Source organism: Lepidochelys olivacea, assembly GCF_965140295.1.
Source record: "Lepidochelys olivacea isolate rLepOli2 genome assembly, chromosome: 1".
NCBI classification, from domain to species: domain Eukaryota; kingdom Metazoa; phylum Chordata; order Testudines; family Cheloniidae; genus Lepidochelys; species Lepidochelys olivacea.
The window spans coordinates 292,019,653-292,045,717 of record NC_140411.1 but is presented as its reverse complement, the minus strand read 5'-3'; the positions used below and the strand labels follow the sequence as shown (position 1 = coordinate 292,045,717).

Genomic DNA, 26,065 nt, shown 5'->3' with positions numbered 1-26,065 from the left:
CTAACTCCACTTAGCAAGTGAGGTTGAAGGACCTCACCTTCTCAATTAGAGCATACTACGTAAGGTTCTGCTGCCCTTTATACATACAATAAGCATAACAACATTTTATTATACCTGCATCCAAATCTAAAGTGAACTTTAACCCAAAACAGCCAAAATTCATCACTTTGCAAAGCAGGTCTGTCTACTGATCATGTAGGCGAAGTAGTTGTGTCTATGCAAATGCAGTCTGCTCCTGAAGTCTTTTGCACAGTTCATCAATAGATGCTAGGGGAGAGCTTATTCAGATCATCTGTCCAGCTTCAATGGCTATCCATTAGTTGGCTATGGATCTCTTTAACCACAAGGACTTTCTGCTTTCACTTATTGATGAGTGAATCTCACAAAGGTTCAGAGGTTGAGTTCAGTTTGGATAAATGTCAAAATGTTTTGGTTGCTTATTCAAACTTTCCAGATGTCTTGGCTCTGCAGGCTAGAGTCTGAAAATCTTGAGAGAATGTGCTTTTGTGAGAGATTTGACAATTGCACTCCTAGCAGTGACAGCAGTTTGTAAGGTTCTGAAACTTTTAGATAGTTTTGGTTCTAGAAATGGAGGAAGGTTAAAAAATGGTGACTCTTATCATTTCCAAACTGGTTCAGCCATCCCTATTTTTCACCTGTCATTGCAAGTTTACTCTGGTGGTAGATTAAACCTTTCATCCTTTCTTTTCTTAGTAGTCTTTGGGATACTGCCTGACAGAACCTTTCACGGAGTGCAAAAATCTTTGATCCATCCACAACAAATTGGGTTTTGGATTGGGGCATTGTTTGAAAATATATAGGTATATTTTAACCCAGGCCTTTGAGGTACCAAGCTTCATAGAGTTTTTGTTTTTTGGGGGGTGTGTGTTTTTTTGTGGCGGGGAAGGGGGTTAGAGTGTCTGGATTTTCTTGTTAAACAAAGTAAAGGCAAATTGTCATTCAGTCAAATTTTATTTTTATTCACATATTAATTTTGAAGCACAAATCCAGATTCAAACATTAAACTCCATGTACAAATCTACTGTGCAGAAGTCTCATTCTCACTTCTCTTGCTGGCAATAAGAGTGCTGTGAAGTGCTGAAGAGGGTGTCCTTCACTTGAGAAACCCTTCAGGTTGATTCAGAAGCAGTACTAAGTTTCAAAGATAGTCCCATGCAGCCTTATTTACCCAAACTAATGATGATTGTGGTTTTTCTTCTTGTGGTTGAAGATGGTTGCTTAGTGAATTGAGGGGTGAATCCTGGCATCCTTGGGACTATCAGAGGATGAAGGCTGCAACACCATTTTTTGGCTCTCTGGAGAAGATACATCAAAATTCCATGTGCTTCTTGTTGTGATTTCCTCTGTAAATCAATAAGTTATTTTGTTAATACAAATCTGAAAGTTCCTATTTTCCTAAATTCAGATTCTAACTGTTTGTAGTTTTAAAACAAGTAACTAACTGGCCACTACAGTAAAACTAGCCATTGCCATTTGTATTTCTTTTTCCTCTCAGTTTAGCCTCCCATGAGTTCTTGCTGAAATTAATACTCCTAAAATAAAAACAGCTGGCCTGATCCTCTTTCTTACCATCAATTTTTGTCTGTCTTTTCATGCAAGATAGTGAGTTGAATTAAAAAGCTTATTTAACACAGAACAAGGGGAAAAACAGAGAGAGGTAATTCCTTTACAAATAAATGCTAACACCCTTATTTTTTTTAGTGTGGAAACCTTTAAAATATGGATGTGGTTAGATTAAAAAGTTAGGGACTTTGGTTTCAGTAAATGTAACAGAAATTTTCCAGTGTGGTGGGGAAAGGCTATCATTGGACATGCACTTGACTAAGATTGAAATCCTTCTTTTGTAGATTTAAACTGGTTCATGTATTGTGTTTTGGGTGTCCATTATCCCATCAGCAGTAAATGACCTGCAGTTACCTCTAAGGCTGAAAGCTGCTGCTCATCACAGCAGTTTTGTGGTCAGTAATGTGAATGAAACAACCCTTTTTCGTCATAGATTTCAGAGCAGAATTTGATCTCTTAGGACTAGTGATTAGAGTCCTAAACATGTAGCAAGGTGTGAAAGATTTGTTTTCATTGAAGGGAATTTTTACACTCAGCTATGGTAAATAGTTTGGAAATTCTTTGTATATATAAGACAGAGGGATCAAAGCATGATATTACTTTCCCTAAGAGACTATAACAGTTAAGAGGGAGGTGCATATGCACAAATACACAATAGGCTTGCTTCACCCTGCTGGAGTGGGGTGGAATGCAAAGTGCCTTTTTGCACCATTCTACCTATGGGCTCTGCAGAGGGAGGACAGCTTTAAACTTCAGTTGGGCTCCCAGGGTGACTGAAGGTGACTGGGGGATGCACTGAAGTAGCATGTCCCCCAACTGCCCTAGCCATGCACCCTCCCTGACTGGTGCCAACCTCCCTTAAGGCTGTAGTGTCCTTGGGGACACCCTAGTACAGTGGTTCTCAACCTTTTCAGACTACTGTAACCCTTTCAGGAGTCTGATTTGTCTTGTGTACCTCAAGTTTCACCTCACTTAAAAACTACTTGCTTACAAAATCAGACATAAAATTACAAAAGTGTTACAGCACACTATTACTGAGAAATTGCTGATTTTCTCATTTTTACCTTATATTTATAAAATAAATCGATTGGAGTATAAATATTGTACTTACATTTCAGTGTGACACTTGAGCCTGTTTTTCACTTGTGAACATTGTGTGAAGCCCAAGCCCCAGGCAGTGTGGCTGAAGCATGTTACTTAGCTTTGTGGGGTCCAGGCAGTTGCCCTGCTTGCCACCCCCTAATGCGACTCCCCTAAACCCAGACCTCAACCCCCCTCGGGGCTGCAACCCCCAGGTTGAGAAACACTGACCTAGATGAGTTGAATATCCCCTGGAATACCTCAGAGTACCCCCAGGGATACACATACCCCTGGTTGAGAACCACTGCCCTAGCAGATACTGGACATTTTGTTCTGCTGCAAACAGCCTCCTGACAGAGGTTCTGAAAGTGTAAACCAAGGCAGGATCAAGCCTGAAAGCTCTGATTTTCTTTAAAAATAGGTGTTGATGAATAGTATTTGCTTAGTTATAGCTTTAAAATATGAATAAAAGATGGAAAATGCAAATCAATGATGTTTTAAGAGGCATTTTTACTCTTTTTAAAACGTTTTACTAAATACATTTTTACTCTGTTTTAGAGGAGGATTTCATTGTGATTTAACCAAAAAACATCTCAAAGAGAGGAGAGTGCTTTGGGTGTTAATCCAAGCACTGGACTGACAAACGGGAACTCTAATTTTAATTCTGACTATGCCACTGACTTTACTAGCTTGTCTTGGAGAGGTTATATAAGACCAGATTAAAAAAAAAAAGTCTAAGGTTCATACACAGAAATGATATAGAAACGTGTCCATTAGCGTGTACAAACTCCCATTTTTCTGTGCAACTGTGGCAATTGCACGTGTATATCCAGAAACATGAATTCGCTTCTGTGTACAGACCTCTGGTCTCCCTTTTGAAATTGTCCTTTAATCTCTCTGCTTTCATTTTTCCATCCATCAGATGGGAATAATAGATACTTATCACCTTGACATGGCTGTTGTGAGGTTTAATTAGTTAGTTTGTAAAGCACTTTGCAGATGAAAAAAACAAAACATTGATACTATTAGTTCTTAATTGTTGTTACGCAGTTTTTTATGTTATGGCTATTGCAAAATGTCTCTGCTTTTTAAATTTGTTTTCTTTTCTCTTTGTTGTTTTATTAGTGTTCCGATCTTGGATACCATGCAAGTCTGAACAGAGCCCTAAGAACATATCTCTCTGCAGAGTATAACCTTGAAACATCTAGACATGAGGGCCTAGATATAATTGAGAATGCTGTTGACAGCTTGGAGCCACGAAGTGACAAGCAGAGATTCATGGAGATGTACCCCACTGCCTTTTGTCCGCCAATGAAATTTGAGTTCCAGTCTCATATGGGTGATGAGGTCAGTAGTTAGTGACTTCTTAGAGACAAGTAGGGTAAATCCAAACCAATAATTTCTGTTTCTGCACAAAGGAAAACTTCCCTGGTGTGAATTCTGAATTATTTTCTGCAGGATGTGGCTTTCATCCACTTCTACAAAGAATCTAGTTAAAGTGAAATGTAAGCCAGTATTATTTATGCAGACACAAATGGATCAGCAAACAAAACCTTTGGCAGATCTGGAAACACGCTATTCAGAGTTGCTCAAAATAATTCTGATGCAAGAGCAATCCTTTGTTGTTGTGTTTTGTATTACACTATAATGACATTGGCTCAGATTCTCTTCGTTTCCAAGATGTGCCCAGCACAGAAACAGAGGCAATAATGGCTTTATATCACGAACCACACAGTGGGGCTTCCCAGTGCAACTTAGAGGGGCCTCAGAGCTGTTCTGCACTGCACTTGGAGCATATCATCTGGAGATTGCCAGAATGCAAGCGGTCTCCAACCATGCCCCTATTTTCCACTACATTAGGGACTGGTGGGAGCATAGAATGCTACAGTATCTGGGGATTTCCCTTCCGCAAGGGAAATCTTGGATGTGCACTGCTTTGTGGCCCTGTAGCAGCCAAAAGCCATATTGCAGAGGAACATCAATTCCTATCTATTTTCATAGAATATTGTGACTATTTCCTCATCTTAGGGTATGTCTATACTATGAAATTAGGTAGATTTTATAGAAGTCGATTTTTAGAAGTCTATTTTTTACAGTCGATTGTGTATGTCCCCACTAAGCGCATTAAGTCAGCGGAATGTGTCTTCAATACCGTGGCTAGCATCAACTTACAGAACGGTGCACTGTGAGTAGCTATCCCACAGTTCCCCGCAGTCTCCGCTGCCCATTGGAATTCTGGGTTAAGCTCCCAATGCCTGATGGGGCAAAAACATTGTCGAGTTTGGTTTTGGATACATGCCGTCAGTCCCCCCTCCCTCCATGAAAGCAACGGCAGACAATCATTTTGTGCCTTTCTTCCTGGGTTACCCATGCAGACGCCATATCATGGCAAGCATGGAGCCCGCTCAGCTCACTGCTGCTGTTGTGAGCATTGTAAACACCTTGCGCATTATCCTGGAGTATGTGCAGAACTGGGCTAAGAAACACCAGCATGAGGACGATTGTGATGAGGGCATGGACATAGATGTTCCTGAAAGCACAGGTTGTGGCAATTGGGACATCATGGCTGCAGTGGGGCAGGTTGATACAGTGGAACGCCGATTCTGGGTCCAGCAAACAAGCACAGACTGGTGGGACCTCATAGTGTTGCAGGTATGGGATGATTCACAGTGGCTGCGAAATTTTCGCATGCATAAGGCCATTTTCCTTGAACTTTGTGAGTTGCTTTTCCCTGCCCTGAAGCACAGGAATACCAAGATGAGAGCTACCCTGACAGTTGAGAAGCGAGTGGCGATAGCCCTGTGGAAGCTTGCAACGCCTGACTGCACCGGTCAGTTGGGAATCAATTTGGAGTAGGCAAGTCTACTGTGGGGACTGCTGTGATCCAAGTAGCCAATGCAATCACTGATGTTCTGCTATCAAGGGTGACTCTGGGAAATGTGCAGGTCAGACTGGATGGCTTTGCTTCAATGGGGTTCCCTAACTGTGGTGGGGCGATAGACAGAACACATATCCCTATCTTGGCTCCGGACCACCTTGCCAACCAGTACGTAAACCGCAAGGGATACTTCTCAATGGTGCTGCAAGCACTGGTGGATCACAAGGGACATTTCACCGACATCAACATGGGATGGCCGGGAAAGGTGCATGACGCTCGCATCTTTAGGAACTCCAGGTTGTTCAAGCAGTTGCAAGAAGGGACTTACTTCCCAGACCAAAAAATTACCACTGGGGCTGTAGAAATGCCAATAGTTATCCTTGGGGACCCAGCCTACCCCTTGCTCCCAGGGCTCATGAAGCCGTACACAAGCATCCTGGACAGTAGTAAGGAGCAATTCAACTATAGGCTGACCAAGTGCAGAATGGTGGTAGAATGTGCCTTTGGATGTTTAAAAGCTTGCTGGTGCTGTTTGCTGACTAGGTTAGACCTTAGAGCAACCAACATTCCCATTGTTATTGCTGCTTGCTGTGTGCTCCATAATATCTGTGAGAGTAAGGGGGAGACGTTTATGGCGGGGTGGGAGGTTGAGGCAAATTGCCTGGCAGCCGATTTTGAGCAGCCAGACACTAGGGTGATTAGAAGAGCGCAGATAGGCATGCTGCACATCAGAGAGGCTTTGAAAACCAATTTCATGACTGGCCAGGCTACAGTGTGATAGTTATGTGTATTTCTCCTTGCTGCAAACCCCCCTTCGATCACAGCTGGCAAAGGAAATAAAGTAACTATCGTCTTGAAACTATGCATTCGTTCTTTATTAATTTTTTTTTAAAAAGTGAGAGAACTGACAAAGTAGCCCGGGTGGGGTGGGGTGTAGGAGGAGGGAAGGACAAGGCCACATTGCTTATTGTAGTCACACTACAAATTAAAACTGTTTGAATGACAATCTTCTGTTGCCTGGGCCATCCTCTGGAGTGGAGTGGCTAGGTGCCCGGAGCCTCCCCCCGTGTTCTTTGGCGTCTGGGTGAGGAGGATATGGAACTTGGGGAGGAGGGCAGGCGGTTATACAGTGGATGCAGTGTGGGTCTGTGCTCTTGTTGGCTCCAACAGACGCTTCATCATGTCCGTTTTTTCCCCCACTAGCCTCAGCATTGCCTCCTGCCTCTGCTCTTCGTGCTCACTTAATGCTTTCCTGGCCTCTGCCACTGAATGCCTCCATGCATTAAGCTGTGCCCTATCAGTGCAGGAGGACTGCATGAGCTCGGAAAACATGTCATTGCGAGTGTGTTTTTTTCGCCGTCGAATCTGCGATAACCTCAGGGACAGAGATGATGGGGAGCATAGAAACATTTGCACCTGGGAGGAGATAAAAAGGGAGAGTAAATTTTAAGATGACACATTTCTGAGAACAAAAGTAAGACTCTTTCACAGTGAGTGAAGTAATTCACAACAGACAGCACATGTGCTTTAGGTACAAGTTCGCATTTTGCCTTTTATATTGAGCACCTGCCGGTATGGTGATACATCACAAATGGCTGGGCAACAATATTCAGTTTCCAAGCAGCCATGGTAAGCCTTTTGATATGCAGGGTTGGCTTCTTCTGCCTTCGTAACATGTGGGAATGGTTTCAGACTGCAGCGCCATCCTTTCCCATAGCAAGCAATGACTGTTGGGTTTCACATTTAAAAGGAGGGGCTACGGTTTTCGGGTGGATGTACAGCACACACCTCCCCCCACCCTGCCGCATGGCTATTCTCTGGGATGATCCCTTCACCCCTCCCCCTGCCGCGTGGCTGTTCTCCAGGGTGATCCCTTTTAGCCAAGTACAAGCAACCCAGCATGAACGGGTTCCTTTTACTGTTCCCTTACAAAAATTCCCCTATTTCAACCAGGTGACCATGAATGATATCACTCTCCTGAGGCTAACACAGAAATATAAAGACCTAATGTTGCTTGAATGCGACCAAAACCCAGGACCATTCACTGCCATGCTTTGTGCTTCAGTGATTCCAGACTACTTGCTGCTGGCTTGGCGTGGTAAAGTGTCCTACCATGGAGGACGAAATAAGGCAGCCCTCCCTAGAAACCTTCTGCAAAGGCTTTGAGTATCTCCAGGAGAACTTCATGGAGATGTCCCTGGAGGATTCCCGCTCCATCCCCAGACACATTAACAGATTTTTCCAGTAGCTGTACTGGCCACGAATGCATCCCAATTCTTCAGGGCAAATCAAACATTAAACACTATTGCTTTTAAACCCTGTACTGTAGTTACAAATGTGCACTCACCAGAGCTGCCTTCTCCGGCTTCAGGGTCGGGAATCCTGCCTTGGGAGGGTATTGGCTCCAGAGTGATGAAAACGTCCTGGCTGCCTGGGAGAACAGATTCACCGCTTGCCTCCTGCGCATTCTCCTTCTCCTCTTCCTCATCTACAAAATCCTCCTCCCTGTTGCATGAGACTCCCCCCTTGCAGGTGTCCACAGACAGTGGTGGGGTAGTGGAAGGGTCCCCACCTAGAATGCCATGCAGCTGATCATAGAAGCGGCATGTATGGGGCTCTGACCCAGAGCGACTGTTTGCCTCCTTTGTTTTTTGGTAGGCATGCCTGAGCATCTTGACTTTCACGTGGCACTGCTGTGTGTCTCTTTTGTAGCCTCTCTCCACCATGCCCTTTGCGATTTTGGCATATATATTAGCATTTCTTCTTTTTGATCGGAGTTTGGCCTACACAGATTCTTCTCCCCATACAGCAATCAGATCCAGTGTCTCCCCTTTGGTCCATGCTGGAGCTCGTTTGCGATTCTGGGGGGACTGCATGGTCACCTGTGCTGCTGAGCTCTCCACACTGATCAAACAGGAAATGAAATTCAAAATTTCCCAGGGCTTTTCCTGTGTACCTGGCTAGTTCATCAGAGGTCAAAGTGCTGTCCAGAGTGGTCACATTGGAGCACTCTGGGATAGCTCCCGGAGGCCAATACCGTCGAATTGCGTCTGCACTACCCCAAATTTGACCCAGCAAGGTTGATTTTAGCGCTACTCCCCTCACCGGGGAGGAGTGCAGAAGTTGATTTTAAGAGCCCTTTAGGTCAATGGAACGGGGTTGGTTGTGTAGAAGCATTCATTTTAAAATCGACCTATCCCCATAGTGTAGACGAGGGCTTATAGTACATACATACTTAAAATAATTGATTTGGAAAATGAAAATCTAAATTAAATTACATTTTTAATAGTTTCAGCAGCAATTCATCTGGTTTTAAAGAGAGTGACAGAAGCTGGTGTTGGTGAATTGAAATTTTCTCTGAGTCTAATAGCCATTTTTGATTCTTTGTTAGGTTTGTCAGGTCAGTGCCCAGCAACCGGTACAAGCAGAGCTTATGCTCAGGTATCAACAGCTACAGTCACGACTGGCCACACTCAAAATTGAAAATGAAGAGGTGAGATTTGTCTCTGCTTGTAAAGTATAATAAACAGCATTTTGGGAGAGGAAGGATTTCCACCATGGAGGCACGTATCACAGGCTGGCGGACGCTAAGCCTCCCCAAACAGCTCTGCGTGGCCCTGCCCATGCTCTGCCCCGAGGCCCCTCCTGCTTGCCGCTTCGCCCTTGGCCCCAGCCCAGGCAGGCTGCTCCTCTTCTGGAAAGCATGCTGGGGCTGGGGCTGGGACTAGGGCGGCTGACCTGTGACCGGGACTTGGGGTGGGGTGGGGCCCCCAGGCACTGGGGTCGTGCCACTTGGCACTCCCGGGTGGCCCAGGGCTGAGGGCAGGGGGGCACTTTGGGCTCCAGTGGGAGGATAAGGGGTGGGGCCTCAGGCAGAAGGGGTGGGCCAGGTCAGGGGCTAACCTCCCCAAGCCCGTGGTTCACCTGGCACCCCTGATTTCCACTGTGTCAAAAACTACGATACATAATTTAGACCAGTGGTTCTCAACCTGCGGCCCAGTCAGCACAGAGCTGCAGCCCATGTGAGATCCTCAGGGCCATACTGGTAGTATTGGATGCGACCCACAGTGGTAAATAGGTTGAGAACCACTGATTTAGACTAAAATGGTTTAAATCTATATGCACAATTTTCATTTATAATATCAAATATCTATAAACATTTCAGAGGTTAAAAACTGTACCCCAAAGGTGAAATTATGCCTTAATACATCTTGAATGCATCACCAGTCAGAGGAGCTGCACAGAAGGTGTACCAGTGCAGAATTTGACCCTACAGATCATTGAGTCACTTGTAGAACTGGATCAGATCAAAAATACCTCCATGGTTTGGTACAAACTTCCATTTTTCTTTTAGGAAAGGCCTGGAATGAAGTCAATAATGAGTCAGAATCAGTTATAAGTGGTTTAAAAATGTGTGTATTTGAGTTTGTGTATTGCTTTCCTTGAGAATTCATTGTATGTGTTTGAGCTTGTATCTATCGATTCCTTTACATTTAGGATTCATCGAAAATATTCTTATTTATGTGGATATTTTTCAGCTTAAAAAAAATGATTCTGTGTTTCAGCTAATGCTTCTGTTTATTTGACCCATATGTGTAACGCATTAATTTTGCTTTTTAAAGAAACACTTGTATTCCAGCCAGTGCATTTATTTTTAAACCAAATATAGTTCAAGTTACTCACATTTAGGTGGTTGTGGTGGTTTTAAACCAATGGCATTTGTTGAAACAACTGCACTTTCCTTGTAACTGTTCAATCCACCTTTACTGAAACTAATGTATTTGAGCAAAAACCAGCGTGTTTCAATTCTTGGCAATACATGTGCATGTCAGCCAACGAGTCTTTGTTGAAACTAGCACAGTAAATTTGCCCCTTTTCAGAACCTCATAACTAAGGTCATTGGCAAGCCGCTGCAGGGAATCTCCCATTGCAGCTGTCTGCATGGACTTGTTATACAGAAGAACACAGATTCTAGATTTATTCATGTTCCATGCATTTTGGATTTTCAAGTTTTTAACGTTAGAGAGAGAGAGAAATTTATAAAAACAATAGATTAAAACTGTTACTTTTATTGTCTCCTACAAAATGGACTTTGTCGATTTTGGAGGCAGTTGCTGAGATTCTAAGAAGTATTATGAGCAGAATTACTGAGGTCTAATTATCTAATTCCCCCTCCCCTCTCTCTACCATGGATTTAACAAATGGTTATTTCCCAGATTACCAGCTTTGAAGGATGAAGGAATTTTGGCTGTGTTCTATGGCTGCAGAGGCAGAATCTTTGTTACGCTCTTAGCTAGAGCTGTTTATACATAGTGATATTGAATGCCTTTCCTGATGATGGCTCACCTAGTAAAAAAAAGTTGCTCTTTTTTTTAAAAAGAATAAAAAAAACTAAGGGCTCTTCACACCACTCTGGCAGCATATGGGGGCCTTAAAGTGTGCATAAATTATACTTACTTAAAGAAGTGTAAATGAGAATCTGTTCCTAAAACTAAAAGCCATGGCATTTTCTTACTCTATTCATACCTTGAAGGCCTGAATCAGAATCAAATACTTATGTAAACAAACATACAATAGTTTAATAAACTATTTAAATTCAAAAAGTAACTCAGATTCACCATTCAGGAGATATGGGGAGAAAGCAAGATTAAAGTGAGAGAAGGTAAGAAAGCATATTTGATTGCTCACCAGATGAGTGCACAAATATAGGGATAAGCAGGAGGCTCATGATAGTAGGCCAGGGCATATGAATGGGGAAGCACTGTTTCACAGAGACAGATGTGCGTGTGCAAAGGAGGTGTATGTAGAAGTGACTTTTTATGGAGTAAGCATGCAGGTCACCAACTTCACCTCCAAACATATTCACTACCGCAGAGCTTGATGGTACACGCACTATCATCTGGATCTTATCACTTGACTTTTCATTGTGTGGATGCAGTGTATCTGTTGTTCTGTTTCTAGTCATCTGTGTACTCTGAATGGCCATACTAGCTACACAATTCTGCAGCTAGTAGGAGATGCTGTGATAGCTGTGTAAACTCTACCTTCTTCCATCTTCTCTTCATCCATATTGCATCTGTGGGTTATAGACATGATCTTTACCACACATCAAACCCCTTACCAACATAAGGTAATTGTTGCACCAGAGTTTCTCATGGGAGCACACAGTCCACTGTCAGCCATGCCATCAGATGTGCTCAATCATATTTTAATCTGGGGAGCCGACAGTTCGGGTTAGAGTACCAGTACTGTTTCTATTCACTTCCACTTTTTTTTTCCACTTTATTGTTCAGAGGCCAAATTCTGATGATGATACTCAGTCAACAGGAGAGCAGCCTATGTTTGCTTATAGTAACTTATTAAAGCATAGAGACAGACCTAGGAACCAATGATCTTTTTTTTTTCTATTCTACACCAGTGTAAAACATGGCACTTGCTATTGTCATATACCTCAGTTCATTCACAGAGCATGTAAGAGTGAATTCATTTCAGTCATTAGTTTCCATTGTAAGCTGCTTCTAGAATTTATTTATCTTCCTTTCTATTTGATAAATTGCACATGTTCATACCAGGTTAAGAAAACGACAGAAGCTACTTTGCAGACTATACAAGACATGGTCACCATTGAGGACTATGACGTGTCAGAATGTTTCCAGCACAGTCGCTCTACAGAGTCTGTGAAGTCAACAGTCTCTGAGACGTACATGAGTAAGCCCAGCATTGCAAAAAGAAGAGCTAACCAGCAGGAGACTGAGCAGTTCTATTTCATGGTATGTTGGTTGCTTCTTCAGCCATGTGATCTGGTCCAAACAAGTGTTTTCAAAAGGAATTGAAGTAACAGATAAAATTAATCCATTGATTTTTGTCTCTGCAGAAATTCAGAGAATTCCTGGAAGGGAGTAATCTCATCACAAAGCTGCAAGCAAAACATGACTTACTGCACAGGACACTTGGAGAAGGTAAATGATGCAGGAGAGACTGAAAAGCAATTCTAGGGTGAACCCACTAAAATATTTAAAGTGTATGCAGTGGAAAATTACAAAGCTCGGAGTCCTAGTGCCCATTAAATATAGGCCTGATTTCTTTACCAGTCATAATTCAATGCAATGGTTAGAGCCTTTTCCTGCACAAGAGAAAGCTATAAACTGGTTTTATTTCTTCAATAGATATTAGTTTGTATTTTTCAAATATAACAATGTGGACAAATGAATGCATTTGGGAATGAAACTATTGAATGAAACATCTGTGTTCTGATTTGAGAAAATAATACACTACTAGACACATACTGAATTAAAAGCTGTGCAAGACATTCTGTTTTTGCTTCCTGAATTTTTTTTCAGAGAGAGTTTTGTAAACACGTAAATGGCAACATTCTGTAAGGCCCCTATCCTGCAACTGGAGCCACCAGCACAGACTCTCATGCCCTGCAGAGCCCCACTGTGGCTCCATTCCAGGATGGGGACCTGTCCTTGGGGAGACAAGCAAATGGATCCATTTACCACAAGACAGCATTAGCGAGTGGGGGCTCAAGAGATGGGAGGAAGCAAGATGCTGGGGGAAGCAGAAATAATGGAAATTTGGTGATAAAATCTGTTTTCACAAAAGTTCCACCTGTTCAGTCAGGATGGCAGATCCAGATTTGCATCCAGGGTATGGATACAGTTTGAATAAAAGTCCAAACTCAGAAGGAATCTAAAATTTGGACAGCATCTGGATCCTGATCACCCCAATCAACCTATGTCTTCTTACTGATAGCCCATGTACATGGGGTTAATATGGGATTTGTTTGTCAAAGTTAAATAAACCACCATGAAATCAACTATCAAGCGGTCAAGCCAAGCAGAATCATGAGTAGACTGACCAGAACATGCAGGTGAATGAGAGACAGATACTTGGGATGGAATTAATCTGCAGGCCACAACCCTATTAATTATACTTTTGGGAAGGGAACTACTTTTCACCCTGCTCTCACGGGACTTTAACCACAAACCAAACAATAATTTGGTGACTGCAATGATAGAGGCCACAGGGCTGGGGACTGCCTCAGTCCTCAAAGACTCCAGGTTCCTCTCCTCTACTGAGAGCAAGGTCCAACAGTGAAATCCTGGGTCTTGTTTACCTTTGGGAGCTGGCTCTTCTAGTCTTTATGTGCACAGGACACCAGCCACAAGTTGCGATGAGTCAGTGGTCATACCAGCATTACATGAATTTTGGAATTCTTCTGCTTTCAACCAAATTTTGCCTCCAGGAGGCTGCAGGGAAGGTGAAAAAACCCACTAGACCTAGTTTTCCCTAATGGGAAAAATTCCTTACTGATCCCTAGAAACAGCATCATAAATGGCACAGCTCCAAATCTACAACCAGTGAAGGGGAGGGAGGGGCAGCTATCAGTAGAGTAAGAGACTTTTGAAACACCCAGACTAGCTTAATAGGTGAAGGGAAGAGAGGTGCTTCCAGCAGCCCGCCATTCAGGTGGGACCATCTCCCCTGGCCCACTTAATGACTAAGTGGAGGACTAAAGGGGAAGGGAGCAGTGGGACAGCCTCCATTCTGCCATGCTTGTGCTTTGGTCTTCTCTCAATCACCCTGCTGTACTGAAGATAGTGAGAGGGTAATTAGAGAAGGTGTCTTTTGAGTATAGATAAATCCTATAACAAGCAGTCTTAAAATTTTTCACTGGTTTCTTTAGACAGATTCATGGTCATCCTGAAAAAGGATTCTGTAAAGTCTAGGTTATCCAAAAATTAACTTAAACTTCCACAGCTGTTTGGGAAACTGATTCTTCTCAATTATATAGATAGATAGTTGGTAATTTATCGTTGAACTGTGACATAAATTCATAGTTTATACAGGCACAGTTTCTAAGAAGTTTGGTGGAAAAACAAAGTGTGCATAAGTTGTAATGCAATGTCATGTATTTCTAACAAAACTGATTTCGTAGCCTCTTGAGACGGTACTTCATTAATTAAAAATAGATATGTGCACACCTTGTATACATAAAATAGATTGAAAGAGAGAAAAGGAAGCTATTTTGGATGTACCTATTACATGGCTTAGTAGTTAACAGACACATATAAAGCCTTGAGTTCTCTTTTCCCTTTGCATACATTCATGTAGCATATGATTGCTATCTTCTTGACTTTCATTGTCCCACAGAATTTTGCAAAGGCCATCATTTTGTACTGGAACTCTCATGTAATACCACCCCCAAATACAGTTTCTTGGTGGCCACAGTTGCTGGAAGTGGCAGAGCCCTATCAAAATTAGGACAAAACTCTGAGCAGGTGGCAATGTTTTGTCAGGTTGGGTATGTCCTTAGCATCACTACACTGTAAAGCTAAGGTTATGTGTACACTAAGAGCTAGGGGTGTGAATCTCTAGCTTGCATAGACATACTCATGCTACCTCTCATTGAGTGGGCACTAAACACAGTAGTGTAGCCATGGTGGCACAGACTAGCTGAGCCAAGTATGTATCCATGGAGTTCAGGCAGATTTTACTGAGCACAGTTAGCCCATGCCACTGCTCGCCACTGCCCATGCTACTATGGCTACCCTACTGAGCTAGCAGGAGTGTGACTACTCATGCTAGGGAATCTCACCCACAGCACCTACTGTAGACATAGACTAAAACACGCTAACCTCTGCAAGCAAACATCACCTGAAGCCAGAGCACACCGAAGGAAGCTTTTAGCTTTTTAGCTGAGGTGATAGGCTACCAAAGTTCGTTCAGTTGCTAAAGTTCAGTTTTTATTTCAGTATTTATTTATTGTGGTGAACCTGTATCTTCAGATTTGGAAAAATAAATTAGAGATGTTCGTCTTCAAGTGCTTGCTCACGTCCATTCCACATTAGATGTGTGCGTGCTGCGTGCACCACTGCTGGAGATTTTTCCCTCAGTGGTATCCATCGGACCAGTTGTAGGGCCCTCTGCTGCCGCACACTTATGCGCCGGTATAAGGGGCCCTGCCGGCTCCACACCCTCTGTTCCTTCTTACCGCCCTGACGGTTACTGGAACTGGTCCTCTTGCTTCGGCAAGGTGTTTTTTCAGTGTTTATCTCTTCAACTTAGTTTGTTAGTCTTAGTGTAGTAACCGTGTAAATAGTTTTAAGTGTAGATAATTAGTCCCCCTCCTTTAGCGTAGAGGGGCTCCCTTTTCCCCTGGGGCCAGGCATGCCCCAGTCCCCGGGCTTCAAACCTTGTGCCTCCTCTGGCAAGCCTATGCCAGTGAGCAACCCACACTACAGTTGTCTGAAGCCTCTGGGAGAGGGTCACATACAAGAGCGCTTTCAGATATGTCGGGACCTTAAGTATTGTACAGAGAAAGATAGGCTAGACTGAGAGCTATCCTAATGGAAGCCGCTCTTAGACCAGCGCCGGAGCCAAGCCGATTGGATTGGGCACCAAGCGCTTCAGTGCGAAGCGCCCCTCTGGTACTGCATGTTTCTTGGCACTGTTCTTCATCTCCAGTGCCAAGGAAAAAACATAAGGAACAGCAGTCCAAGAGAAGACACTCCCCAGTGCCAAGAAAAGGCAAACAGGGGGAAGGCAGTGGAGTGCAACCCACATCAGGCCACTTCTCCATCCCCGGTCCCATAGCGGTATCGTCAACTCCACCCCGAGAGCAGTTGAGCTCAGTGCAGGAACCCGCCCGCACCAGGAAGTCATTGCTGTGCCAGTGGGGTTGCAGTGCCTTCTACCCCAGAGGCCTTTGAAGCATCCAGGAACTTATTTTCTCTGCCAACCCCAATGGGACAACTGCCTGCTCTGATGAGCATGAGCAGAAGAGAGCATGGAGCTCCAAGCTCTTTCCCAGCACCGGGGCCCTCGGTACCTTCCAGAGGCAAGACAGCCCTTCTTTCATCTGTGAGCTCACACCCGGTCTGACACCAGTCCCCGCACCCTTGGCACTAACTGGTAGAAGCAAGGGGTACCGTGGTCACCTCAGGAGGCCTCTTCTTCGGAATCTGAGGTGGAGTCCTACACCCATCCCAAGAGCCACCAGTGGTATCCATCCTACATCCCACCAGATCCCGGTGCAGGTCCCCCCACCAGCACCTGACTGGCAGGGCAGTGGCCGATGCAGTGGCTGTTCTGGAATCTGGAACCGTCATCCCACCGGTCCTGCTCAGTTGTGTCCCAGAGGCTGGCTCCCACACTGCTCCATTCAACACTGGACTCTGACTCTAGTACCAAGCCTGGTACCTACATGCAAGATGTGGGCCTGGTGAGAGTAATAGGGGCAGAAGAAGAGGAGGAAAGCTCTCCCTCCGGTACAGGCCTCTTACTTCTCCTCCCCAGATGAGTCTGTCTCAGGGCCGAGCAGGAGAACCCCTCAGGAGCTTCGAAAGAGAATAGCTGCTAATCTGGGGCTAGAGGTTCAGGTGTTCAAGAAGTCCATAGCTTCACTGACATTTTGGCTGAAGCAGCACCTTCTAAGGTGATCTTACCCATCAATGAGGCTGTTATGAGTCCAGTCAGAGCCCTGTGGCAGACCCCATCATCTCTTCCTCCCACTTTGAAGAAGGCAGAGGAGAAATACTATATGCCAACCAAAGGGTACGAGTACTTATATTCTCACCCTCCTCCGGGGTCCCGAGTCATAACAGCAGTCAATGAGAGGGACAGACAAGGCCAGGCAAGTGCTACCCCCAAACAGAAATACTTAAAGAGATTAGATCTGTTTGGCAGAAACTTTTATTCAACGAGGGGATTGCAGCTTTGTATCTCTAACCTGCAAGCCTTGCTGGGGGGCGGTATGATTACAATATGTGGGACTCTTTGATGAAATTTAAAGACTCGCTGCCTCATGATGCCAAGCAAGAGTGCTCTGCCCTCTTAGAGGCGGGAAAGAACATAGCCAGAGCCTTCCTCCAGGCAGCCCTACATGCAGCTGATGCGGCAGCCAGAACAATGGCTTCCGCAGTGGCTATGAGGCAATGCTCTTCGCTGCAGTCCTTGGAGCTACCACAGGAGGTCTAACAGTCAATCCAAGAACTCCCATTCGAGGGAACGTCACCATTTTTAAGCAAACAGACACAAAGATCCATGGTCTGAAGGACTCAAGGGCTAACCTCAGATCCCTGGGTTCCTATGCTCCGGCTCTTTCGAGGAGGCATTTCAGACCTCAGCAACTGGCCTGCTTCTCAGCTCTGCCACTGCGACAGGACTTGTTCAAGAAAAGGAGCAGGTGTTACAAGTGTCAACCATCCCCATCCGCCTCAATCTCACTACCGGTGTCACATAGATACTCAGGAGGTCCCAAGCAGAACTTTTGAAGGTGCGCCCAACGGCTCTATACTAGTTCCAACATCAGGTCCTGCTCCTGACCCTTTTGTTTTTGGACCAACTTTCCCACTTCAGCCCAGCATGGTCCTTCATCACATCAGAGCGCTGGGTGCTGAATACAGTTGTGGACAGTTACACCCTTCAGTTTTCCTCCACCCCTTCCTCCCCCCTCCATCCCTCTTCAGAGACCCTTCTCAGGAGTAACTTCTAGCCCCAGAGGTGAAAGCCCTCCTACAGGTGGGGCTGTGGAAGAGTTGCCTTGAAACTTGAGAGGGAAGGGGTTTTACTCCCGATATTTCCTAATCCCAAAGGCCAAGGGCGGGGGGGTTTCATTGACCCATCCTGGACTTGCGCCTCCTCAACAGTTATTCTAATAAACTGAGGTTCTGTATGGTCTACCTGGGCTCCGTCATTCCCTTTCTGGATCCAGGGGACTGGTATGCTACCCTCGACTTGAAGGACACTATTTCCATCTTCCAAGGCCACAGAAAATTCCTCAGATTCGTAGTAAACTAGTCCCATTACCAATTCACTGTCCTCCTCTTTGGTCTGTCTGCAGCACCCTGGGTTTTTACGAAATGCATGGCAGTGGTAGCAGCCTTCCTCAGAAAGCAAAGGGAAACCAGAAGGCAAACGTGTACCTCGACGACTGACTGATCAAGGGCCACTCAGAGGCTCAAGTAAAGTACAGCATCAGCCTGGTCCAAGCCACCTTCTGAGCACTGGGCCTGTTGATAAATGAACAAAAGTCGACTCTCATTCCAGTCCAGAGAATAGAGTTAGTCGGGGCAGTGCTAGACTTGACACAGACCAGAGCTTTCCTTCCAGAGGCTCCATTCCAGACCATGTCAGATCTGATATCCAGGATCAAGGTCCACTCCGTCACAACAGCCCAGGTTTCCCTGAAGCTCCTGGCACATGTGGCTGTATGCATGTACAGGGTACGAGACGCAAGGCGGTGCCTCAGACCCCTACAGGCATGGTTAGCTTCAGTGTACTCACCAAACAGACATCACTTGGACTCAGTGCTTAGTGTTCCAGCCCAAGTCCTCGCCTCCCTTGGTTGGTAGAAGGACCCCTGGTCGGCAATGGGGGGGAGTTCCCTTTGTCAATGTCCATCTGTTGGTGTTTTGGATGCTTTGGATGCTAGTTTTGGACGCTTCCATCTAGGTTGGAGAGCCCTCCTCCATCGCCTCAGGACTCAGGGCTTGTGGTCCCAGGAAAAGCTCTCCCTACACATAAATGTGAGAGAGCTCAGAGCGGTCTGCTTAGTTTGCCAAGTGTTTCTTCCCCAGATCACGGGCAAAGTAGTACAAGTGCTTACAGACAACATGACAGCCATGTTCTACATTGACAGACAGGGAGGAGTGAGGTCCTCCACTCTGTGTCAGCAGGCCGTCCATCTCTGGGGACTTCTGCTTGCAGCACTCCATTCACCTCAAGGCTATCCATCTTCCAGAAGCCCGGAAAGCCCTGGCAGATCACCTCAGCAGATCTTTCTCCTCTCACCACAAGTGGTCTCTTCACCCAGAGGTTATCAGGTTCATCCTGGCCACACCAACGCTGGTTCAGCACACTGCTACACATGTCAGTAGTGCCCCTGCTACCCTCCCACTCCGCACACACATGATCTCGCAAGACCATGGATATTTACTCCACATGACCCTTGTGGCCCTTCATCTGACTGTGTGAAAGCTCCATGGTTGAACTCGGAGAAACAAGCTTGTTCAGAACAAGTCCGCCAGGTCTTGCTAGGTAGTAGAAAGCTGTCTATTAGTGCTATCTACCTGACCTAGTGGAAGCATTTCTCGATATGGTCTTCCCAACAAAGTCTGTCTCTTACTTGGTCTTCCCTTCAATCTATCCAGGAATACCAGCTCCACCTAAAAATAGCAAGGTCTGGCCCTTGCATCTATCAAGGTACACCTAACAGCGGCCTTTCACCTGCCAGTGAGTGGTAGGTCAGTTTTCTCACATGAGATGTCCATCCGCTTTCTTAAAGTGTTAGAGAGACTTTACCCTGAGACTTGCGAGCTGATTCTACCCTTGGATTTAAACCTAGTCCTGTCTAGAGTCATGGGCCCTCTCTTTGAGCCGCTAGCATCATGTCCTCTGCTGTTTCTCTCCTGGAAGGTCACTTTCCTGATAGTGATTACCTCTGCCAGAAGGGTCTCGGAAATCAAGGCCCTTATGTCAGAACCTCCGTACACGATGTTCTTTAAGGACAAGATTCAGCTGTGTCCCCACTTGGCCTTCCTTCCAAAGATGGTTTCATAGTTCCATAGTAACCAAGCCATTTTCCTGCCAGTTTTCTTCCCAAAACCACACAGGAATTCAGAAGAGCCACAGCTTCACTCACTGGATGTCAGACATGCCCTAGCCTTCTACACTGAGAGGATTAAGCTGTTCCATAGATCTATGCAACTCCTTGTGACAGTAGCAGAAAGGATGAAAGGCCTGCTGTTTTCAGCCCAGAGAATCTTATCCTCGATAGCCTCCTGTATTTGGGCTGCTACGAGCAGGCGGACATTCCACCTCCTGCTGTCTTGACCGCTCATTCGACAAAAACTCAGGCCTCATCAGCTGCATTTCTGGCCCAGGTCCCAATTCAGGATATCTGCTGGGCTACAACCTGGTTGTCAGTGCATACCTTCTCCTTCCACTACGCCATCACCCAGCAGAGCAGTGTTGTAATCGGCATGTCCATGAACTCCAAGGCCACTGCCTTGGGCACTGCTTGTGAGTCACCTAACATGGAATGAACATGAGCAAGCACTCAAGGAAGAAAAAACAAGTTACTACCCTTTCCGTAACTGTTGTTCTTTGAGATGTATTGCTCATGTCCATTCCACGACCCACCGTCCTATCCCTCTGTTGGGAGTTAGCCAGCAAGAAGAAATTGAGATGATGCAGGGCCAGCAGTGCCCCTTACACTGACGTATAAGTGTGTGGCACCAGAGGAGCTAAAGCCGGCCCAACGGATACCACTGAGGGAAAAATCTCTGGCAACGGTGCACATGGCATGTGCAATTGTAATGTAGAATGGACATGAGCAGCACATCTCAAACAACAACAGTTACAGAAAGGTTAGTAACTGTTTTTTTTAATCGTGTCAATAACAAATATAGGAAACATACTAATTGTTCAGCTGGTTCAGTCCCATGGCCCATCTCGTCCAGTGTCCTGACTCCAGCAAGAGCCAACACCAGTGCTTCGGAGGACGGGACAAGAAACCTCACATTAGGCAGAATAATCAGCCCCTCCCAGTAGGTCTCATCTTGATCTCCAGTAGCTAGAGATGGGCCTAAACCTTGAAGTCTGAGGGTTTTTTAATCTCTTCCAGAATTTGTTTGCATTAACTGTTATGACTCTAATATTCTTTTTAGCCATATAATGTCCAATCCCTTTTCTAATCTTGTTTAAATTTTGGCCCTAATGACATCCTGTGACAGAGTTCCACAGTTTCAATATATAGTGTATGAAAATATATTTCCTTTAATTGATTTTGAATTTGCCACCTTTTAATTTCATTGACTCTCCCTAGTCTACCTTCTCTAGATCATTCATTATTTTATATATATTTTTATCATGTCCCTTCATATTCATTTTCTTTCAAAGGTAAACAATCAGTCTTTAATTCTCTCCTCACATGAAAGATTTTCCATGCCCTGGATCATGGGCGGCAGGTGGACCCCCACTTTGGATGGGGACCTGAGCCCCCCACACCTCCCTCTCATGGCCGCCAGAGGAGCCCTGGGCCAGCCCCAGCCAACCGACCAACCCAAGCTCCAGCCGGAGCAGATCCAGCCAGCCAGCCGACCTGAGCCTCAGCTGGAGCAGCCCCAGCCGCAATGGCTGGCCAGGGGCCAGAGCAGACCCAGCCCAGCCTCCCACAGCAGCAGCTGCAGCCAAGGAAGGCAGAGCCTTCCCTGGCCTATTATACCCACCACCCATGCCCTGGATCTTTCTTGTCACCCTTTTCTGACCCTCCTTTAATTCTGCAAAATATTTTTTGAGATGGAGTGACCAGTAGTACATGCAGAATCCAGATGAGGCTGCACCACTTATTTGTATAATGGCACTGTAATATTTTGCATATTTTTCTCCATCTGTTCCTATGTATCCTAACATCTTATTTGCCTTATTGACTGCAGCTACCTTCTCTAGACCATTCATTATATATTTCTATCATGTTCCCTCTTATTCATTTTCCTTTCTAAGGTAAACAATTTTTATCATTGCAAAAGGTTAACAGCAGGGTGACTCAATGTTCCATGTTAAATCCTGTTTAATATATTTAATTATCTAGAGGGAGAGAGATGAGTGGTATTAGCAGTGAGGTGGAAGAGTTTGCAGATGACTAACCTAAATAATTGTGTCAAATCTAGAGAAGACTCAGGAACTTCAGAGGGCTTTAACCAAGCTAAGTGAATGGGCAACACAATGGTAAATGAAATTAATTATTTATAAATGCAAAACAGTGCACATTGGGGAGATAAAAATTAAACTACTCATATACCTCCATGGTTATAAATTAACTATATCAACTCAGGAAAGTGACTTGGGCATCATTATGGACAGGTCAATGTGCAGCATTTATTGTACTCTTAAGAGAATAAATAAATTGTTATTAGCAAGCAGTTACGGTCAAGAGCTCTGCATTTTTGGCATTGAACAAGTTTAGGCACCAGCCAGGATGCAATCTAATCCTGGCATAGCTCTATTTACATATTGATTTAGTCATTAAAATACATGAGCATAAACAGTGGAGGCTATTTGAAATTTTGCATCACATTATTTACATTACCAAATGGTTTTTTAAAGAGAAAATGTCTGAGAAGTAGCTTTATACGTGGATTGTTTTGGGTTATTTAAAACTATGGAGATGGAAGATAACCTCACATTGCCCTGAATTGTTGTACAGTTGTAAATCTTGTGAAATAAACTTGGGTTAAAAATAATTCAGGATGAATAGTATACTGGCAAGCATAAGAATAGTTACATACAAAAATAAGCTTTTATTTCCATAAGCTACAACTGAATATTTCCTTGTTCATTGAACTCCTCTAGGTCACAGAGCTGAATACGTGACCACCAGGTAAGATTTTTTTTTAACCTTTTTTGTGTTGTAGGGAGCTACAAAGATAATAAAGTTTCAAAAATCATCTATATGAACAATGTGATTAATTTGAAACATGACTATTGTTAAATAAATTGTACAGAAGCATACTTGCATCACACATTCTAGCATCTAACTAAGCTAATGCTGTGACTTTAAATTGATAAAGGACTCACTTGTCCATTTTTTTCTGGAATTATAAAGTACTTTTGTGAACACCTTCATAAAATCTCATAAAGTTGAAACACATCAATTTAAAGGTTAATTTTTTGCTTTGGTGAATAGGAATGAAATCTTTTTTTAACATTTCTGCACTCTTTTATATTGTCATGCAATGATCCAAATTGTCACTTTTGCAAGATATCTCTTCTCAGATGTAGTTTCTACTGCTACCAAGGCACTACTGTGGAAACAGAAGTTTTAGGGGAGAAGGATTTCTTTAAGGGTTAATTAAAAGTAATTTCCAGTCCTAATCAGCCCAGAGTCTCACTACCATTTTTTTAGGTTTTAATGTGATTTTTTCCTAACTTTTAAAAAAAGGTTTTCTGTCTTCTATTGACGTCTGAAAGAGCCATCAAAACAAGGGAACCTGACTGGCTATATAGGGACACTAACTACACACCAACAAGTACTGACAAGTGCACAAAATAAATTGTGAATTAGAGAAGAATACTTATTTCAGTAATCTCTTTTGGTTCTAGTCATCCCATGTGTTACATGTAACAATACTATGTAAACATTTAGCAGATAAAAGTGCATCGTGAGTTTTTTATGTTGATGCTATTCCTTTAATTTCTCTAGCTAAATTGCAATGTATTTTGTTTCTTGTGAAAAAAAATTGTCAGTATAAATGTGAGAGGCTAATCTGTTTAACAGTTACTGTCTCCAGATGAAAATGTCCATGAATTGTTTTTTGAAGTGCCTGAGGATTACAATGCCCAGCTTTAATTTTCATTTGAAGTTTCTCCATCATGAGGCAACTTCTCTGTTTAATAAAAGAGGTGCTTAGAATGTTGGTGTGTCATGCTGTGGTTGGCAGGATGGATTTCCGTTCCTGCTGCACATTTCATGGGTGATCGTACAAAATAAGACCATTCCAATCATACACTTTGGCGGGAGAGTGTACAGTAAAACTTTAAAAGAGGATTTGTAAGGAATGTCAGAATTATCAGTGAGGAATTTCTTTGTAGCAGGATTTTTCCTCTCTTTATTATGTTACACTTAAATCGTGTGAAATGTCTTTGTTTGACAAGTACTGTTTTTGTTTTCCTTTTCTCGTCTTAAAATGTTTTATTACTTTGCCACGAGCTTATAGATATTTTATAGTATGACTTAATTCTACCTTGCTCAGTAATCACATTCCCTTCTCTTAGGCCTCCAAACCTTCCCCCTAAACCCCAGAAACACAGGAAGCCCAGACCCCGATCACAATATAATGCTAAGTTGTTTAATGGTGATTTGGAATCATTTATCAAGGTACTGACACCAGCTCTCTGGGTGGCTGATCTCAACACTTCTTTCTGTAATGGTCAAAACCTCATGTAAACTGAGGCAAATCACGATGTTCAAATTTGTCTTGGGCCTCTTGCCCAGCTGATCAATATAATACTTCCTAAAGTTAGAGGGAAACAGAAGAATACAGTGTTCACATTGAACTTCCTTACAATTTATTTAATACAAGTATGGATGGTTTTGATAAAAAATTTGCAGTTCATTAGAAGATAAAGTTTAATGTTGTATCCCACAATCTGACATTATTTCCTACCAGCAGTTTTAGTCACTTTAAATAATTCAGAACCCTATGTACAGCCAATAGTACACTGGATCTGAAATCCAGGTTTTCATTTCCCATGACTTCAGGAATTCATTGTATTGTGTGAAATTGTGAGAAGCATACTTCTGTATCTTGTATCTTTGCTGTATTTACTATCTTCTTCTTTTTCTTACTTTATTTCTGATAATGCTTGTAGCCGAGGACGAAGGAACTCTCACACCAGACACCAGGTATAGTTCTAGTGAAAAGAAAGCTGACTCTTCCTCACTAACAAGTTGCATTCATGCCTGGCTTTAAATTAGTTTTCCAGTTGACCTTACAGGGGAGGTTTGCATTAAGAAATTAGATTGTTTCATAATTCAGTTTTGGCTGCCATAGTCCTCCTAGAGAATGACTATGGAGAGATGAACTATAAATTTACAGATATTCCCTTATTCATTAGCAAGCACTTGCTCCCCACAATGTCCTGTGTTGAATGAGAATAAAACTTCAAGTCAACGCTAGTAGTAAGGTTTAGGTAATCAGTTTACAAATTTTAAAAATGTTTTTCAAAACGACAACTCCTGGAAACTCACCTGGGATCTGAGAGTCAAGCTGAGTTCCTTTCTTCTTGTACATCATCACTGGAGGTAAATATTTTATAGGACAAATTCCACCATTAATGGCACAAATATGATCCTACTGTATTCAAATTGAGCTTTCTGTGACACCTACACAACTGCGCTGAAAGCTAATGGTATTACACAGATGTCATTTTGTGATATAAAGACATAATAGTAAATCATGGCACTGGGCAAAACATAAACATCATTATCTTCAATTATCTCTGCAAAGATACAAATAAAACAAAAATTAACACACCCAGGTTAAAAAAATAGAATGTATTGCCTTCCAGCACAATCCAGACCTTGGAACAGGCACTATGAGATGAGGTGGGTGAGAGCTCAGCCACAAGGAGAGAGGCTGTTCCCCTGCATGTCCAGTCTTAAAAAAGAGGTAGCCCAATGACTGATCATTCAGTAAGTCCGGGGAAAGGGCCTCTAGTCAAAGAATGAGCTTTGTATGGAAAGGATGAGTCATTTTAAGTGGCCCCACAACAGGGTAGAAAAAATGGCTCTTTATTACATAACTGCTTTAACAAGACGTGCTCATCGGGCCAAAATACGTGCTTGTTAATAGCAGATATTTTATCTGAATTAATGGCAGTGGAAGGGGTCAGTCTTGGTGACATCTAGCAAAAGCAGATTCCTTGCTCAAATGATTTCTTTCCACCAGTGGATAAAAAAATCTATGGCCTGTTACTTTTGATTTGCAATGAGCTGGACAAATGTGAAAACTAAGC

The 26,065-nt window shown here is 43.6% G+C and overlaps 1 protein-coding gene across 3 annotated transcripts in view; it reads left to right on the top strand.

The window, feature by feature from the left end:
* Nucleotides 1-26,065, top strand: part of SRGAP1 (SLIT-ROBO Rho GTPase activating protein 1) — a 233,176-nt gene that overhangs the window by 162,656 nt on the left and 44,455 nt on the right. For 2 of the 3 annotated variants that reach the window (XM_084641787.1, XM_084641786.1), the window contains exons 7-12: nucleotides 3,790-4,011; nucleotides 8,934-9,035; nucleotides 12,115-12,312; nucleotides 12,417-12,501; nucleotides 22,901-22,928; nucleotides 24,920-24,953. In XM_084641787.1, the coding sequence (XP_084497913.1) occupies nucleotides 3,790-4,011; nucleotides 8,934-9,035; nucleotides 12,115-12,312; nucleotides 12,417-12,501; nucleotides 22,901-22,928; nucleotides 24,920-24,953 (669 nt within the window). Of the gene's footprint in view, nucleotides 1-3,789; nucleotides 4,012-8,933; nucleotides 9,036-12,114; nucleotides 12,313-12,416; nucleotides 12,502-22,900; nucleotides 22,929-24,322; nucleotides 24,426-24,919; nucleotides 24,954-26,065 lie in introns of all 3 variants that reach the window. The other variant, XM_084641788.1, reaches the window with a different exon arrangement.